The 17,858-nt window shown below is 44.4% G+C and overlaps 1 protein-coding gene across 1 annotated transcript in view; it reads left to right on the top strand.

Moving 5' to 3' along the window:
* The window catches only part of LOC110487728 (phosphatidylinositol 3,4,5-trisphosphate 5-phosphatase 2B), a 29,353-nt gene extending 13,221 nt beyond the window's left edge, over positions 1-16,132 (top strand). Inside the window, exons 12-26 of the mRNA XM_036942913.1 lie at positions 783-900; positions 1,467-1,563; positions 2,493-2,631; positions 2,779-2,878; positions 3,037-3,125; positions 3,611-3,692; positions 6,687-6,776; positions 6,880-6,993; positions 7,097-7,185; positions 7,275-7,362; positions 7,630-7,782; positions 8,224-8,305; positions 8,460-9,246; positions 14,790-14,899; positions 14,982-16,132. Of these exons, the coding sequence (XP_036798808.1) occupies positions 783-900; positions 1,467-1,563; positions 2,493-2,631; positions 2,779-2,878; positions 3,037-3,125; positions 3,611-3,692; positions 6,687-6,776; positions 6,880-6,993; positions 7,097-7,185; positions 7,275-7,362; positions 7,630-7,782; positions 8,224-8,305; positions 8,460-9,246; positions 14,790-14,899; positions 14,982-15,081 (2,238 nt within the window). The 3' untranslated portion in view covers positions 15,082-16,132. The remainder of the gene's footprint in view (positions 1-782; positions 901-1,466; positions 1,564-2,492; positions 2,632-2,778; positions 2,879-3,036; positions 3,126-3,610; positions 3,693-6,686; positions 6,777-6,879; positions 6,994-7,096; positions 7,186-7,274; positions 7,363-7,629; positions 7,783-8,223; positions 8,306-8,459; positions 9,247-14,789; positions 14,900-14,981) is intronic.
* The last annotated feature ends 1,726 nt before the right edge of the window (positions 16,133-17,858 follow it).

Here is a 17,858-nt window from a genome sequence, read left to right as displayed (position 1 = left end):
TGATAGCTGTTTATCTCTCTGTGACAGTGACTTTACATGCTCTTTGTATTTGCACAAAGAGGTAATAAAAAAGGGTGTATAAACCAATGACTTATATAAACCCCGGATTACGGATGCTATGTATTGGCCAATGAGAGGAATTGAAACCACCAGTGGGCCATATTGGCGCTCCCTAGGAGAGAGGGTTCTCCATAATAATGAATGGAATTCTACAGTATTTCAATTAAATGTTTTAAGGACAAAATGACATCGATTTCAGTATTTTGTTGTTGTAGTGAGGACAGTAACATTCAGACTTTCAAAAAGTATGCTTTAAGGAAAATAATTGTATATATTTTACACTTTTTATTTGTATGTTTAGCTCACATAATATAATGAAAAGGTTTGCATTAATGTGTCTGTAATGGAATAAACGCGGCAAAAACTATGCATTTCTATAGCTTCCCCAAAAAATTTTTACAACAGTGGAGTGCCAAGATGGGGGCGCGGTGGCTTCAAAACAGCTTCCCCTGTTAGTCATCTAGTGTATATATAAATCGTTGGTATAAACTGGAAGTCTAGAGCATCTTAAGGTTTATTGCTCATTCATTTACCTGATACTCACTGGAGTTAGCCTCGCAATAAAATGTCTAAAAACAATTGCTTATGTCTATGATTATGATACTTCCATGAGAAATCAAGACATATATGTTATCATTACTTTAGCTTTTTTCAATCAGCAGTACTGTAGGCCGATGTCTTGATTGCTCTGTTATAGTGTTCTGTGGTTATGTGTCCTGCAGGTGGCAGTACAGTCACTGTGGAACATGAGGCTGGCAGTGTTCGTGAAGCCGGAGCACGAGAGTCGCATCAGCCATGTAAACACAGCCAGTGTGAAGACTGGCCTGGGGAACACACTGGGTATGATACCAGGCCCCTACTTTGGGTGGTCTATGGGTCGGCTACCCATAACACCACACCCGCCTCCTCGTCTCAGAAATGAATGCGTAGTATACACATACATACCAGTGGAGACTGCTGAGGGGAGGACGGCTCATAGTAATGGATGGACGGGAGTCAATAGAATGTCAAGGAAACCACATGTTTGATACCATTCCATTGACTCTATTCCAGGCATTATTTTGAGCCGTCCTCCAGTCAGCAGCCTCCACGGACACATCCTGTATCTTTGGCACAGCCTACAGCCAAAGACACGTGTCAAACTCATTCCACGGGGGACCTACGGGTTTTTGCTCCTCCCTTGATTGATGAATTAAAGTTGCTAATTAGTACATAACACCCCTCACGTGGTTGTCTAGGTCTTAATTGGAAGGAAAAAAACAAAAACCTGCAGACACTCGGCCCTCCGTGGAATGAGTTTTACACCCCTGATCTATGATATCAGAGCATGATCAACAGGAACGAGATGTTGTGTTTTATCAACAAAATGAGGTTAACCTTTAAATGTCAAATCTGTTTGTTTCCAGGAAATAAAGGTGCTGTTGGGGTTTCCTTACTCTTCAACAGTACTTCTTTTGGATTTGTTAACTGCCATCTGACCTCTGGCAGTGAGAAAGTAGTCAGGTATGTACATATTGTATACACCAGTGGAGGCTACTGAGGGGAGGACGGCTCATAATAATGGCCGGAACGGAGAAATTTGCATCAAACTATGTGTTTGATGCATTTGATACCATTCCGCTAATTCCGCTCCAGTCCGTCCTCCCAAATTAAGGTGCCACCAGCCTCCTGCGGTATACACATCTTGGGTGTATACCACAGGAGGGGTGTTAGTTGACAGATAATTTTTATTTTATTTTATTTCACCTTTATTTAACCAGTTAGGCTAGTTGAGAACAAGTTCTCATTTGCAACTGTGACCTGGCCAAGATAAAGCATAGCAGTGTGAACAGACAACACAGAGTTACACATGGAGTAAACAATTAACAAGTCAATAACACAGTAGGAAAAAAAAGAGTCTATATACATTGTGTGCAAAAGGCATGAGGAGGTAGGCGAATAATTACAATTTTGCAGATTAACACTGGAGTGATAAATGATCAGGTGGTCATGTACAGGTATATTGGTGTGCAAAAGAGCAGAAAAGTAAATAAATATAAACAGTATGGGGAAGAGGTAGGTAAAATTGGGTGGGCTATTTACCGATAGGCTATGATAAGTTCAGCGCTTTTTGCAGTTCGTTCCAGTCACTGGCAGCAGAGAACTGGAACGAAAGGCGGCCAAATGAGGTGTTGGCTTTAGGGAAGATCAGTGAGATCAGTGAGATACGCCTGCTGGAGCGCGTGCTACGGGTGGATGTTGCCATCGTGACCAGTGAACTGAGATAAGGCGGATAATGTTCAACACAACTATCATCAGATTGATGTCCACTGTGTCCGTTCTATATAAGGACATGCCAGGGCTGTAGAGTGTATACGTTTCCAATGTATGTACGCAGCATGTCTATGTGTGTGAGTTGATGTTGTCACTCCCTGTGCTTGTGGTCCTGTCAGGAGGAACCAGAACTGTGCGGACATCCTCAGACTGTTGTCCCTGGGTGACCGGCAACTCAGTGCCTTTGACGTCAGCCTGCGCTTCACACATCTCTTCTGGTGTGGAGACCTCAACTACAGACTAGATCTGGACGTACAGGTCAGACAAGCCCTGTCTGCTCTCCGCTCTCTGTTTCGTTGTTCCCCAGCAAATAGATCAAATGTAGTTTAACCCGAAATCAAGAATCTCCATAGATCCAGAGCGGTACCTTGAATTCTCTCATACTGAATCGCTATTGCTTTACAGGACATTCTGAAACATGTTTCCAAGCGGGAGTTTGATGAGCTCATGTGTGCTGACCAGCTGACGCAAGAACGACACAAGAGGAAGGCCTTCCTCAATTTCAGTGAGTAGCATCCTACTGACGTCATGTCCAACTGTGTGTTCCTGTGCGGGTGAAAATACCTGTGTTATTTATTCTTGTCAATAATTTCTCCTCTTCCTTGCTTTTGTCTCTGAATCTACCCCTTCTCTCTCCCTTTCTCTCACTTTGTCCTGGTTAAGAGGAAGAGAAGATTGCGTTTCCGCCCACCTATCGGTACGAGAGGGGGTCCAGGGACAGTTACCTGTGGCAGAAGTACAAGACCTCTGGCGTGAGTCTATCTCCTTGTGACACTCTCTGACACAACCTCTCAAAGCTACATTGTGTCCAAATCAGTGTGTTGTCTGAATTACATTCAAGCAGTAAGTGATAAATAATCCACACAAAGCATCACTGTGAGCCTTGTGAAAGCAGTCAGCAAATAAGGGAATTGCATAATACTATTTTGGGAACGTTACCTTTTGCAACTAGTGTAACCTGCCCCCCTAAACATTCTACACAAAGAAGTATAGCTCACGACTAGATTTACTGTATGTGTAACCCAATCAGTCTCTATTGGGGTCACAGGTGCTTTGACGGCAGCTGTCATCACGACTACTAAAACTACCTCACAGAGTGAAATGGCTTGTATGATTGGAATGCAGTGTTCCCTACATTATATAATACCATTTTTCTAAATCAATTCTATGTTCAATGTGTCCGCACCAAACACAAACACACAATAAATATAGCCATTCTTCTATTCTGTGTCTACAGGTGCGTGTCAATGTGCCATCATGGTGTGACCGGATTCTGTGGAAGTCTTACTCAGAGACACATATCACCTGCAACTCCTATGGTGGGTTTTACGACATGGATGATTTTGATGGGGCTGGGGGCCACAAAAAAACGGAACTCATCATGAGGGGCCGCAGTGGCTCATGGGTCTGCGTACCCCCCCCAACCCCATCCCCATCCCCTTGACATTTTAGCGGCCCCACTCATGACAGCCATGACCGATATTTACATTTGAAGGTGAATTTCCTGCAATTCTACTCATTTTGCCACAGGGTGCAGGCAAATGTTTGCAGTTTTTAATGTGATAACTGATGATCAATGGACCCCACCCCGGTCGGTAATTAGACCATGCTTACTACAAGTTTAGATAGCTGGCCGCGAGACTAACTTACCAATCCTATAAAAAAATGCTGACGTGCTAATTGAGTGACTGCTGAGGCACACCCAAATTTCTGAGTTGCACACTGTGGATTCTATTATTCCAACGCTCAACAGAAAGTTGAGACCCCGATTGAGTTCCAACAAAAATAGGTAGTGTCCTAAGTTTTCATAACTGTGACCTTAATTGCCTACCGTCTGTAAGCTGTTAGTGTCTTAATGTCTTAGTGTATGTTCATTAATTGTTTATGGTTAATTGAACAAGCATGGGAAACAGTGTTTACAAGGAAGATCTGTGAATTTTTGGGGATTTTTACTAATTATCTTTAGAGGCCTTTCTACGGACTGAAAAACACCAAAAGAAAGATGCCCAGGGTCCCTGCTCATCTGCATGAACGTGCCTTAGGCATGCTGCAAGGAAGCATGAGGACTGCAGATGTGGCCAGGGCAATAAATTGCAATGTCCGTACTGTGAGATGCCTAAAACAGCGCTACAGGGAGACAGGACGGACAGCTGATCGTCCTCGCAGTGGCAGACCACGTGTAACAACACCTGCACAGGATCGGCACATCTGAACATCACACATGCGGGACAGGTACAGGATGGCAACAACAACTGCCCGAGTTACACCAGGAACGCACAATCCCTCCATCAGTGCTCAGATTGACCTGAGCTGAGAGAGGCTGGACTGTGGAACTCAGTTTGATGTCTCAGTTGTTGAATCTTATGTTCATACAAATATTTACACACGTTAAGTTTGCTAAAAATAAACACAGTTGACAGTGAGAGGACATTTCTTTTTTTGCTGAGTTTCTTTTTTGTTGGCTCGTAACATTATCCTCATACATAGTGCCTTTGGAAAGTTTTCAGACCCCTTGACTTTTTCCACATTTTGTTACATTACAGCCTTACTCTAAAATGGATTAAAGAAATAAAAATAGTCAGCAATACCACGTGATAAAAAAGCCAAATCTGTTTTTTAGACATTTTTGCTCATTTATTAATAATAAAAAACAGAAATACCTTATTTCCTTAAGTATTCAGACCCCTTTGCTATGAGATTCGAAATTGAGCTCAGGTACATCCTGTTTCCATTGATCATCCGGGAAATGTTTCTACAACTTGATTGGAGTCCACCTGTGATAGATTAAATGGATTGGACATGATTTGGAAAGGCACACACGTGTCTATATAAGGTCCCAGAGTTGACAGTGCTTGTCAGAGCAAAAGCCAAGCCATGAGGTCAAAGGAATTGCCCGTAGAGCTCAAAGAGACAGGATTGTGTCGAGGCACAGATCTGGGGAAGGGTACCAAAACATTTCTGCAGCTTTGAAGGTACCCAAGAACACAGTGGCTTCCATCATTCTTAAATGGAAGAAGTTCGGAACCACCAAGACTCTTCCTAGAGCTGGCCGCCCAGGCAAATTGAGCAATTGGGGGAGAAGGGCCTTGGTCAGGTGGTGACTTGGTCAGTCTGACAGAGCTCTTGAGTACCTCTGTGGAGATGGGAGAACCTTCCAGAAGGACCAACATCTCTGCAGCACTCCACCAATCAAGCCTTTATGGTAGAGTGGCCAGATGGAAGCCACTCCTCAGTAAAAGGCACACGACAGGCACACGGCACACGATCCTTGATGAAAACCTGCTCCAGAGCGCTGAAGACCTTAGAATGGGCCGAAGGTTCACCTTCCAACAGTACAACGACCTTAAGCACACAGCCAAGACAACGCAGGAGTGACTTCGGGAAAAGTCTCTAAATGTCCTTGAGTGGCCCAGCCAGAACCTGGATTTGACCTCAATCGAACATCTCTGGAGAGACCTGAAAATTGCTGTGCAGCAACGCTCCCCATCCAACCTGACAGAGCTTGAGAGGATCTGCAGAGAAGAATGGGAGAAACTCCCCAAATACAGGTGTGCCAAGCTTGTAGCGTCATACCCAAAAGACTCGAGGCTGTATTCACTGCCAAAGGTGCTTCAACAAAGTACTGAGTAAATGGTCTGAATACTTAGGTAAATGTGATATTTCCGTTTATATTTTTAATAAATTAGCAAACATTTCTAAAATCCTGTTTTTGCTTTGTAATTATGGGGTGTTGTGTGTACATGAGGGGAAAAAAACAACTTAATACATTTTAAAATAAGGCTGTAACCATAACAAAATGTGGAAAAAGTCTAGGGGCCTGAATTCTTTCCGAAGGCACTCTAACAGCTTTGTAGTTTAGCATTCAGGCACAGCAAATTGGATATCATAGTATTATTTCTCGTGGCGTTCCTAAATTAGATATTTTGTGGCCATTTCTTTGATTGTTTTCCTGTAAAATGCGAGAGTCCCTGTTTAAGGTATGATTGGCAACTCCTACGTCCTCTGGTCTGTGGTCCTCAGACGAGCAGTCACTTCCTCACTGTGGCCCTGACTCCAGGGCACTGCTTTTGACCTCCTTCAGCAAATACTCACCATATAGCATACCATACAGCATACCATACAGCATAGTCCGTCATAGCCATTAGAGGATCATTAGTTTAGTCTGTGCCGCAGGTTTTGACGAAAAGGTTGAATAGCATAGAGTGCTGAAGTGATCATTAGTGACATAAGAATGCTTGTATGATGGTACAGTTAACAGAATAAGGATAATGGACACGGTTGTATCATTACGACTGAGATCTCTCTGCCTCCAGGTTGTACAGATGACATCTTCACCAGCGACCACTCGCCTGTTTTTGCCACATTCCATGTAGGGGTGACGTCACAGTTCATTTCCAAAACAGGTGATTGTGGTTATTTTGACATAAGAATTTTGATTAATATACGTTGTATAATATAACTGTGATACTTGCTTGTGAGCCTCGATTTCTTTGCACCACAAAACAGACCCAAACTCGAGCATGGAGAGGGCCTGGATGGAGTTGGAAGGTGTTGAGGCCATTGTGAAGACAGCCAGCAAAGCCAAGTTCTTCATTGAGTTTCACTCATCCTGCCTTGAAGGTGCTTTGTCCTTAACCCTTTCTCACCTAGTTCATCTAAAGTTATATAACAAACTCTGTGACTTATGTGATGAATAATTTAAGTCGATATCTGTTTTGAGCAGAGATCCGCCGTTCCGTAGAGAATGACTCACAGAGCTGTGACGTGCCTGGCTTCCTCAAACTGGGCTGGTCCCCCAAGCAGCTGCCCAAGGTAAATACATCAATCTGGAGCTAGATGAGCAAACTCATACCAAAGACTCATAGCTAACCTGTTTGTGTGTGTGTGTCTACATATCATAGCTTCTCCCGATCGTCTCAGACATGGAGTACCTTCAGGATCAGCACCTCCTGCTGTCTGTCAAGTCATGTGACGGGTTTGAGTCATACGGTTGGTCATTACTCCTTCCCTTCCTGTTCGTAACCACCACCATTCACTATTTCCCCTCTCATCAGTCACTTAGTCAATCAATGCCCTTTGACCGTAGTCATTGAGATGTTTAGGTTTTTAAAGTGTATTTTAGGCACAGATCAAAGATCAGTGTACAGTCTTCAAATCTTAACTATTAGGATAGAAAAAAGCTAAACTGACCAGAGATCAGTGTCTAGGCCGGGATCAGTGTCCACTCCATTGTTGATCCTACTGTTGACTTTGTAGGTGAGTGCTGTGTGGCACTGCGCTCCCTTATCGGCGCGGCAGAGCAGTTTGAGACATTTCTGACCCACCGGGGTGAGGAGATGGGCTCCATACGTGGGCGGGTCAGGGTCCATGTGCCCAAGGACCGGCGAGGAACACGGGAGAAGATCTACGGTGGGTTCGCCTGGCTGCCCTCCCACCAACCTCATCACTGCTCTCCTCTCCTTCCTCTGCTCACACTATCACTTCCCGCTGGGCTTCTGTTGCAACAGTCAATATGCCCTCTGGTTCTCCTGTGTATCTCTCATTGCTTCCTCTATTTGGTTCCTGATTGATCCAAGGCTTGGCTTTCTCTCTCTGTGGTCTCTGCCATGGCTTCCTCTTTTGGCTCCTCGCTGACTGACCCTGACCAGATGCATCCTGAGACATTCAAAAGACACACAGTGTGAGTGGGTGCCATTTGCCCTATAGGTCAGGCATTATGCATTGCCATGACAACACACATAAACACTGCCACCACACGCCACGGGCAACCTTTACCCCAGACAACACAGGACATATGGAGAAGACATTAGTTAGATGGTGTCCAATAAACATCTGTTTTGTCTTTTTCAGAATGGTTCTGCTTTGAGAAGGATGAGAAGGGTCTGGTGAGGGGATGCTTGTCTCCTCCGCCCACTCGGGCACCTATCAGCCGGTGAGGATCTTTTTGGTGTTTTTCAAGCCACTCATTGTAAAACTAGCCAACATACATTGTCAGCATATGATTCCGAGATATAATTAGTGATGGGAGTTTATAGTATGGTTTGTCATTTAGCCTACTTTCATTATTATCTGTCCACACATTTCAGATCCTCACCGTCTCCACCCAAGCCGGCCCCTAGCAGTTACACAAACCCTGCCTACTTCATATTTGAAGGTGTGTCTGTCCTGGGAAGAGTAGAGGAGTCTCCACCCCCTCGCAGGGACCCTCAGGTGGTCTGGGCCGGCGACTCCGCGCTGCAGTTACCCAAACTCTTCAGGGGGCGTGGCTGTGACAGGAAGTCCCCTCGCAGGTCTGACTTCACTGAAATCGAGATTCCAGGGATCCTGCCCCACTATCCTTCCACCAATGACCATCATCCACCCCAGACTAACTCCTCCTATCAGCTCTTCCCAGCAAAGGACCCATTGCCAATCCCCCCAGCCCCAAGCCCCACCTCTCACTATCATGAACAACCCATACAACCACGACCAAGCAAAAACAATGTTGTCCAGGACTCCATCCTGCCTGCCAAGAACCTGAGGAACATGTACATGAACCACTCCGCCATCATCAGAGAGACCCCCAGGAGAGAACAGCCTAGGGTGCACCAACAGGAACAAGCCATCCCTGTACGGAGCAGAAAACTCCCAGCCTTCTACCCATATGTGTCCACCTGTGTACCCCACACCCAGGCCTCAGCACCGTGGGTAGTAGAGCAGCCAGTTGGACCCCTTGGGGACCACTCCCTCACAGCCCTGCAGATAGCCAAGTCACTCAGTGAGGTAGACTTCTTCCCATTGGACCTTGAGGCTCCATCTACCCCATGCCAGAGACCGACCCAGAGGAATGACCTGGCCATAGCTGCAGAAAGAGGATACTGCTGGGAGAAAGAGGTGGGTAGATCTAAAATGTTTATTTTATTTTTTATTTCACCTTTATTTAACTAGGTAGGCCAGTTGAGAACAAGTTCTTATTTACAACTGCGACCTGGCCAAGATAAAGCAAAGCAGTGCGACAAAAACAACACAGAGTTACGCATGGGATAAACAAACGTACAGTCAATAACACAATAGAAAAAATTTAAATCTATATACAGTGTGTGCAAATATATACAGTGTGTGCAAATATACAGTGTGTGTTTCCTAACTGACTGTGTATAAGGCAATACATAGGCCATAGTGGCGAAATAATTACAATTTAGCATTAAGACTGGAGTGATAGATGTGCAGATGCTGATGTGCAAGTAGAGTTACTGGGGTGCAAAAGAGCAAAAATAAATAACAATATGGGGATGAGGTAGTTGGGTGGGCTAGTTACAGATGGGCTGTGTACAGGTGCTGTGATCGTAAGTTGCTCTGACAGCTGATGCTTTAAGTTAGTGAGGGATACAGTGCCTTGCGAAAGTATTCGGCCCCCTTGAACTTTGCGACCTTTTGCCACATTTCAGGCTTCAATCATAAAGATATAAAACTGTATTTTTTTGTGAAGAATCAACAACAAGTGGGACACAATCATGAAGTGGAACGACATTTATTGGATATTTCAAACTTTTTTAACAAATCAAAAACTGAAAAATTGGGCGTGCAAAATTATTCAGCCCCCTTAAGTTAATACTTTGTAGCGCCACCTTTTGCTGCGATTACAGCTGTAAGTCGCTTGGGGTATGTCTCTATCAGTTTTGCACATCGAGAGACTGACATTTTTTCCCATTCCTCCTTGCAAAACAGCTCGAGCTCAGTGAGGTTGGATGGAGAGCATTTGTGAACAGCAGTTTTCAGTTCTTTCCACAGATTCTCGATTGGATTCAGGTCTGGACTTTGACTTGGCCATTCTAACACCTGGATATGTTTATTTTTGAACCATTCCATTGTAGATTTTGCTTTATGTTTTGGATCATTGTCTTGTTGGAAGACAAATCTCCGTCCCAGTCTCAGGTCTTTTGCAGACTCCAAATCAAATCAAATCAAATTTATTTTATATAGCCCTTCGTACATCAGCTGATATCTCAAAGTGCTGTACAGAAACCCAGCCTAAAACCCCAAACAGCAAGCAATGCAGGTGAAGAAGCACGGTGGCTAGGAAAAACTCCCTAGAAAGGCCAAAACCTAGGAAGAAACCTAGAGAGGAACCAGGCTATGTGGGGTGGCCAGTCCTCTTCTGGCTGTGCCGGGTGGAGATTATAACAAAACATGGTCAAGATGTTCAAATGTTCATAAATGACCAGCATGGTCGAATAATAATAAGGCAGAATAGTTGAAACTGGAGCAGCAGCACAGTCAGGTGGACTGGGGACAGCAAGGAGTCATCATGTCAGGTAGTCCTGGGGCATGGTCCTAGGGCTCAGGTCCTCCGAGAGAGAGAAAGAAAGAGAGAATTAGAGAGAGCATATGTGGGATGGCCAGTCCTCTTCTGGCTGTGCCGGGTGGAGATTATAACAGAACATGGCCAAATGTTCATAAATGATCAGCATGGTCGAATAATAATAAGGCAGAACAGTTGAAACTGGAGCAGCAGCACAGCCAGGTGGACTGGGGACAGCAAGGAGTCATCATGTCAGGTAGTCCTGGGGCATGGTCCTAGGGCTCAGGTCCTCCGAGAGAGAGAAAGAGAGAAGGAGAGAATTAGAGAACGCACACTTAGATTCACACAGGACACCGAATAGGACAGGAGAAGTACTCCAGATATAACAAACTGACCCTAGCCCCCCGACACATAAACTACTGCAGCATAAATACTGGAGGCTGAGACAGGAGGGGTCAGGAGACACTTTTTCCATCAGGTTTTCTTCCAGAATGGTCCTGTATTTGGCTCCATCCATCTTCCCATCAATTTTAACCATCTTCCCTGTTCCTGCTGAAGAAAAGCAGGCCCAAACCATGATGCTGCCACCACCATGTTTGACAGTGGGGATGGTGTGTTCATGGTGATGAGCTGTGTTGCTTTTACGCCAAACATAACGTTTTGCATTGTTGCCAAAAAGTTCAATTTTGGTTTCGTCTGACCAGAGCACCTTCTTCCACATGTTTGGTGTGTCTCCCAGGTGGCTTGTGGCAAACTTTAAACCACACTTTTTATGGATATCTTTAAGAAATGGCTTTCTTCTTGCCATTCTTCCATAAAGGCCAGATATGTGCAATATACGACTGATTGTTGTCCTATGGACAGAGTCTCCCACCTCAGCTGTAGATCTCTGCAGTTCATCCAGAGTGATCATGGGCCTCTTGGCTGCATCTCTGATCAGTCTTCTCCTTGTATGAGCTGAAAGTTTAGAGGGACGGCCAGGTCTTGGTAGATTTGCAGTGGTCTGATACTCCTTCCATTTCAATATTATCGCTTGCACAGTGCTCCTTGGGATGTTTAAAGCTTGGGAAATCTTTTTGTATCCAAATCCGGCTTGAAACTTCTTCACAACAGTATCTCGGACCTGCCTGGTGTGTTCCTTGTTCTTCATGATGCTCTCTGCGCTTTTAACGGACCTCTGAGACTATCACAGTGCAGGTGCATTTATACGGAGACTTGATTACACACAGGTGGATTGTATTTATCATCATTAGGTCATTTAGGTCAACATTGGATCATTCAGAGATCCTCACTGAACTTCTGGAGAGAGTTTGCTGCACTGAAAGTAAAGGGGCTGAATAATTTTGCACGCCCAATTTTTCAGTTTTTGATTTGTTAAAAAAGTTTGAAATATCCAATAAATGTCGTTCCACTTCATGATTGTGTCCCACTTGTTGTTGATTCTTCACAAAAAAATACAGTTTTATATCTTTATGATTGAAGCCTGAAATGTGGCAAAAGGTCGCAAAGTTCAAGGGGCCGAATACTTTCGCAAGGCACTGTATATGTCTCCAGCTTCAGTGATTTTTGCAATTCGTTCCAGTCATTGGCAGCAGAGAACTGGAAGGAAAGGAGGCCAAATGAGGAGTTGGCTTTGGGGATGACCAGTGAAATATACCTGCTGGAGCGAGTGTTATGGGTGGGTGCTGCTATGGTGACCAATGAGCTGAGATAAGGCGGGGCTTTACCTAGCAAAGACTTATAGATGGGGAGGCAGGGTAGCCTAGTGGTTGTAACTGGAAGGTTGAAAGTTCAAATCCCCGAGCTGAAGAGGTACAAATCTGTCATTCTGCCCCTGAACAGGTATCTGTAGGTATCTCTACTTGCACATCAGCATCTGCACATTAACCCACTGTTCCTAGGCCGTCACTGAAAATACAAATTTGTTCTTACCTGACTTGTCTAGTTAAATAAAGGTTAAAAAAAACAGATGACCTGGAGCCAGTGGGTTTGGCGACAAATATGAAGCAAGGGCCAGCCAACGAGAGCATACAGGTGGTGGGTAGTATATGGGGCTTTGGTGACAAAACGGATGGCACTGTGATAGACTACATATAAATTGGTGAGTAGAGTGTTGGAGGCTATTTTGTAAATTACATCGCCGAAGTCAAGAATCGGTAGGATAGTCAGTTTTATGAGGGTTTAGCAGCATGAGTGAAGGAGGCTTTGGTGCGAAATAAGAAGCCAATTCTGGATTTAATTTTGGATTCGAAGATGCTTAATGTGAGTCTGGAAGGAGAGTTTACAGTCTAACCAGACACCTAGGTATTTGTAGTTGTCCACATATTCTAAGTCAGAACCGTCCAGAGTAGTGATGGTGCAGACAGCGATCGGTATAAAAGTATACATTTAGTTTTACTAGCATTTAAGAGCAGTTGGAGGCCACGGAAGGAGTGCTGTATGGCATTGAAGCTCGTCTGGAGGTTTGTTAACACAGTGTCCAAAGATGGACCAGAAGTATACAGAATGGTGTCATTTGCGTACAACTGGGTCAGAGAATCACCAGCAGCAAGAGCGACATCATTGATGTATACAGAGAAAGGAGTCGGCCAGAGAATTTAACCCTGTGGCACCCCCATAGTGACTGCCAGAGGTCCGGACAACAGGCCCTCCGATTTGACACACTGAACTCTATCTGAGAAGTTGTTGGTGAACCAGGCGAGGCAGTCATTTGAGAAACCAAGGCTGTTGAGTCTGCCGATATGAATGCAGTGATTGACAGAGTCGAAAGCCTTGGCCAGGTCGATGAAGACAGCTGCACAGTACTGTCTTTTATCTATGGCGGTTACGATATCGTTTAGGACCTTGAGCGTGGCTGAGGTGCACCCATGACCAGCTTGGAAACCAGACTGCATAGCGGAGAAGATATGATGGGTTTCAAAATGGTCGGTGATCTGTTTGTTGACTTGGCTTTCGAAGACTTTAGAAAGGCAGGGCAGCATGGATAGAGGTCTATATCAGTTTCGGTCTAGAGTGTCTCCCCCTTTGAAGAGGGGGATGACAGTGGCAGCTTTCCAATCTTTAGGGATCTCGGACGATACGAAAGAGAGGTTGAACGTGCTAGTAATAGGGGTTGCAACAATTGTGGCAGATAATCTTAGAAAGAGAGGGCCCAGATTGTTTAGCCCAGCTGATTTGTAGGGGTCCAGATGTTGTAGCTCTTTCAGAACATCAGCTATCTGGATTTGGTTGAAGGAGAAGCGAGGGGGGGGCTTGGGTAAGTTGCTGCGGGGGGTGTGGAGCTGTTGGCCGGGGTAGGGGTAGCCAGGTGGAAAGCATAGCCAGCTTTAGAAAAATGCTTATTGAGATTCTCAATTATCGTGGATTTATCGGTGGTGACAGTGTTTCCTAGCCTCAGTTCAGTGGGCAGATGGGAGGAGGTGCTCTTATTCTCCATGGACTTTACAGTGTCCCAAAACTTTTTGGAATTTGTGCTACAGGATGCAAATTTCTGTTTGAAAAAGCTAGCCTTTGCTTTCCTAACTGACTGTGTATATTGGTTCCTAACTTCCCTGAAAAGTTGCATATCGCGGGGGCTATTCGATGCTAATGCAGTACACCACAGGATGTTTTTGTGCTGGTCAAGGTCAGTCATGTCTGGAGTGAAACAAGGGCTATATCTGTTCTTAGTTCTACATTTTTTGAATGGGGCATGCTTATTTAAGATGGTGAGGAAAGCACTTTGAAAGAATAACCAGGCATCCTCTACTGACGGGATGAGGTCAATATCCTTCCAGCATACCCGTGCCAGGTCGATTAGATAGGCCCGCTCGCTGCAGTGTTTTAGGGAGCGTTTGACAGTGATGAGGGGTGGTTGTTTGACCGCGGGCCCATTACGGACGCAGGCAATGAGGCAGTGATCGCTGAGATCCTGGTTGAAGACAGCAGAGGTATATTTGGAGGGCAGGTTGGTCAGGATGATATCTATGAGGGTGCCCGTGTTTACGGATTTGGGGTTGTACCTGGTAGGTTCCTTGATCATTTGTGTGAGATTGAGGGAATCTATCTTAGATTGTAGGTGCCTAGTAATTGGCCCAGACCTAAGGCTTTATCATTCCGTTTTTTGACTAGACATTTGTTTTGGTGTTTGATACAGGTCCTCTATGGAGCTCCAGAGACGGTGCGAGAACTACTCAGCACCCTGGGTCTACAGAAGTACACTCTGGGACTCAGCCTCAACGGCTGGGACGACCTGGACTACTTCAGGTGAGAGGAGAAATAACGGTGGATGGAACCTGATTTGTTCTCGGTGGTTTGGTTCCCGAAATGACCTTTGCTCTCTCCACAGTGGCATCACAGAGGAGGACCTGCGTGCAGCCGGAGTGTCGAACCCGTCGCATCGCCGGAGGATCCTGGAGAACCTACCCAGGATCTGGGATTCACTATAGACCTACTCACTTTGTTTGAGTTCTCAAACTGAACCCAATGGACGTCGGCGACAGATGCCTGCCCTTAATGGACAACTCGTCATCTCTTCCACTCACGTCCTTTTACATACAGTAAAAAATAGTTTCTAGTAAGCACACACACAGACATGGTGCCTGTCCCATGAAATCCTCATCTCATATCCGTTTCCATTCATGTGTCCACCTTAAAATGGTCAAACATTTTTTATATCCAATTGTAGATCCACATAGCTAAATATTGATTTTATGTCTCCCCAGCAGTCACCAGACGAGAGTGTTTACTGAGCATTCACACGCATCACCTCCTCCCCTGCCCTTTCCACTGCTCTGCCGTTTATAAAGAACAGCACAGAGCTTGTAAAATCACTCAATAAGGGCCATGGAGGATGAAATGCACAGCTGTACATATTTACCGGCACACATTTGAACATGGCCTGGAAAGTTAATGATAAGGCCTCGCTTTCTGTTTACTGTCCGATGGTATTATTATCTTGTCACTGTGGTGTAGCTGTTAGTGATAAGAGGGGAATCTGGTGGGAGGAAAATGCGAACCCTGGGCTCGTTTATTTACATTCTTACTATTACATTGTACATGTTTCTCTATTCTCTCCCTTATCCCATAACTCTCGTGCGCTCACAAGATAATAAAGTGGCACCCACCCATTTAACATGAACATCACAGTCACTTAATCAATGCTTCTGTGAACTTAGCATTTTTTTTACTGCCTTTTTAAAACGTTATTGTATAAAACTAACTGTTGACATATGTGGGTTCTTAGACACTGCTACTGTGGGAAGATTGAGGGCGTAAAACTTGTGCTTGACGCCTGTGGTTCTTTGCCAGTGTACTTTGGTCATCATCTGAGTTTTAGATATACATTTAACTGTGGATCATAGAAGTTTAACTACTTTATTTGCTGAAGGTTGTTGAATTAAGGTCATGAAGTATTACATACAGGTGATGTTCAATTTTTTCAACCAAATGGGACACCACGTGAATAAAACAATGTTGTGTCAACATTATGAAATAAACTCTATATATTTATTAGGACATTTGGGACCATATAATCCAAAGGAGATTCATATCCCAGACTGTACTCTGGAATTATGTTTGTTTTGTCTTCATATAAAACTATAAACTAGCCACACTCTTAATGGTGCAGGCCTTGCTGGCACAAAAATACAATAGCGGAAAAACACATCGACCATGCCTTGATATAACCATCAACCTAAAATGGTATACCTAGATACAGCATATAAACACAATGATATTGCAATCTTTATAGAAACGACAGAAATTCAATTGAATAGCTGTCATAATTTGCTTAATTTGCTAAATTATAACAGGTTTAGTTATTATCTTTGCTCATTGTTATTTTTTCTTGAAGCCTTTGTTGGATATCTTCCCCAAAACTTCCTGTGTCTGGTTTCACACTATATTGCCAGTTACACCCACAAAAACCACACTACTCTGTCTCTGTGCTGTACTCACTTGTTCCCCTGACATGATTTGGGTCTTTTACATAATGAATGTCAATGTCAGTACCACACACGATAGCTCAGTGGATGTTATCAAGGCCTGCATGTTTGAACAGGAGAAATACTTTTACTCTTATGTAAATTCCAATGTAAAGTGTACCCATGGAGCGACAGTCATTATGGGAAAATAAAAGGCATTTGTCCTTACAGCAAATGTTCTATAACTACGAGCTGAATGTGGGTCTGATGTAACTTCGGAACCCAGAACCATTTCCTGTCTGCCCTGGCCATGTAAGTTCTACTCGTTCTAACACAGGCAAGAGTGGAGGACGCGTGTCCATGTGAGATTCGGAGAAATCTGTTGATATTATCGGCCTGTGTGTTTGCGTCCTGTGGTGGTGCATACGTACAAGTTAGTCATTCAAAAATGAGCCAACACATCCCTCTGTATCCCCTGACAGCAGGTATGTGTCAGTGACCCCCTGGCTGACCGTAGAGGCAAATGTGTACTGGTCTCCCCTCCTGGACTCAGACACTGCGGCGGGGTGATGGCCAGGGTGATAAGACCCCCGGTCAGACTGGCTCCGGTGGAACTCTCATGATGTCATCACAGGACATCCTCAGGGGATTCTGGGACTTTTAGCAGAACGTCAACATAGTGATCCTGTCTGCTCCTCTATAAACCCAACAGCCTTTGTCCACTACAGTAGGTTAGTTTAAAGCCAGGAACAAGATGACAGTGTGTCTGTGATTCCTTTCAAATCATTCTAATCCAACTGCTACTACTAATAGTAATAAGGCTGTGACTGCGGAGCTGACTTTTCCCTGACCTTTTTTTCCTGAGTGCATGTGTTTCTCTACCTCTACGTTAGGTACATATTTTTCTGGTCTCCTTCCTTCACATTTCTCGCTGCCAGGTGTGAATGATAATTCACGACTGGCAGCATTTTACTGGAGAAACGTCCATGCAGCGTCTGCATACCAACTATTTGATCTCAAATCAGTTTCATTGGGATATGCGCTTAGATCTTCTTTAGTTATACTATACAGTGTGGTTTCGTAGTAGCCTACAGAGCCGACCTTTTTGTTTTGCCTAGCGGAATGACCTGTTGAGTTTCAGCCACATGAGAGGAAAATGGGGTGGTGTTTGTTGTCTTACAGTAACGCAATGCTACTGTATTATTTCATGTAGAGTACTATCCTCATGGGATCTTTCAGATGTTGATTCATCTTTCATCTATCTTTATTAAACAAGCACCATTCACATGAGTTCTCTAAAA

The sequence above is a fragment of the Oncorhynchus mykiss genome, chromosome 14 (genome assembly GCF_013265735.2).
Source record: "Oncorhynchus mykiss isolate Arlee chromosome 14, USDA_OmykA_1.1, whole genome shotgun sequence".
NCBI lineage: Eukaryota > Metazoa > Chordata > Actinopteri > Salmoniformes > Salmonidae > Oncorhynchus > Oncorhynchus mykiss.
Note: the sequence above shows the minus strand (reverse complement) of the source record. Positions and strands in the feature narration are given on the sequence as shown.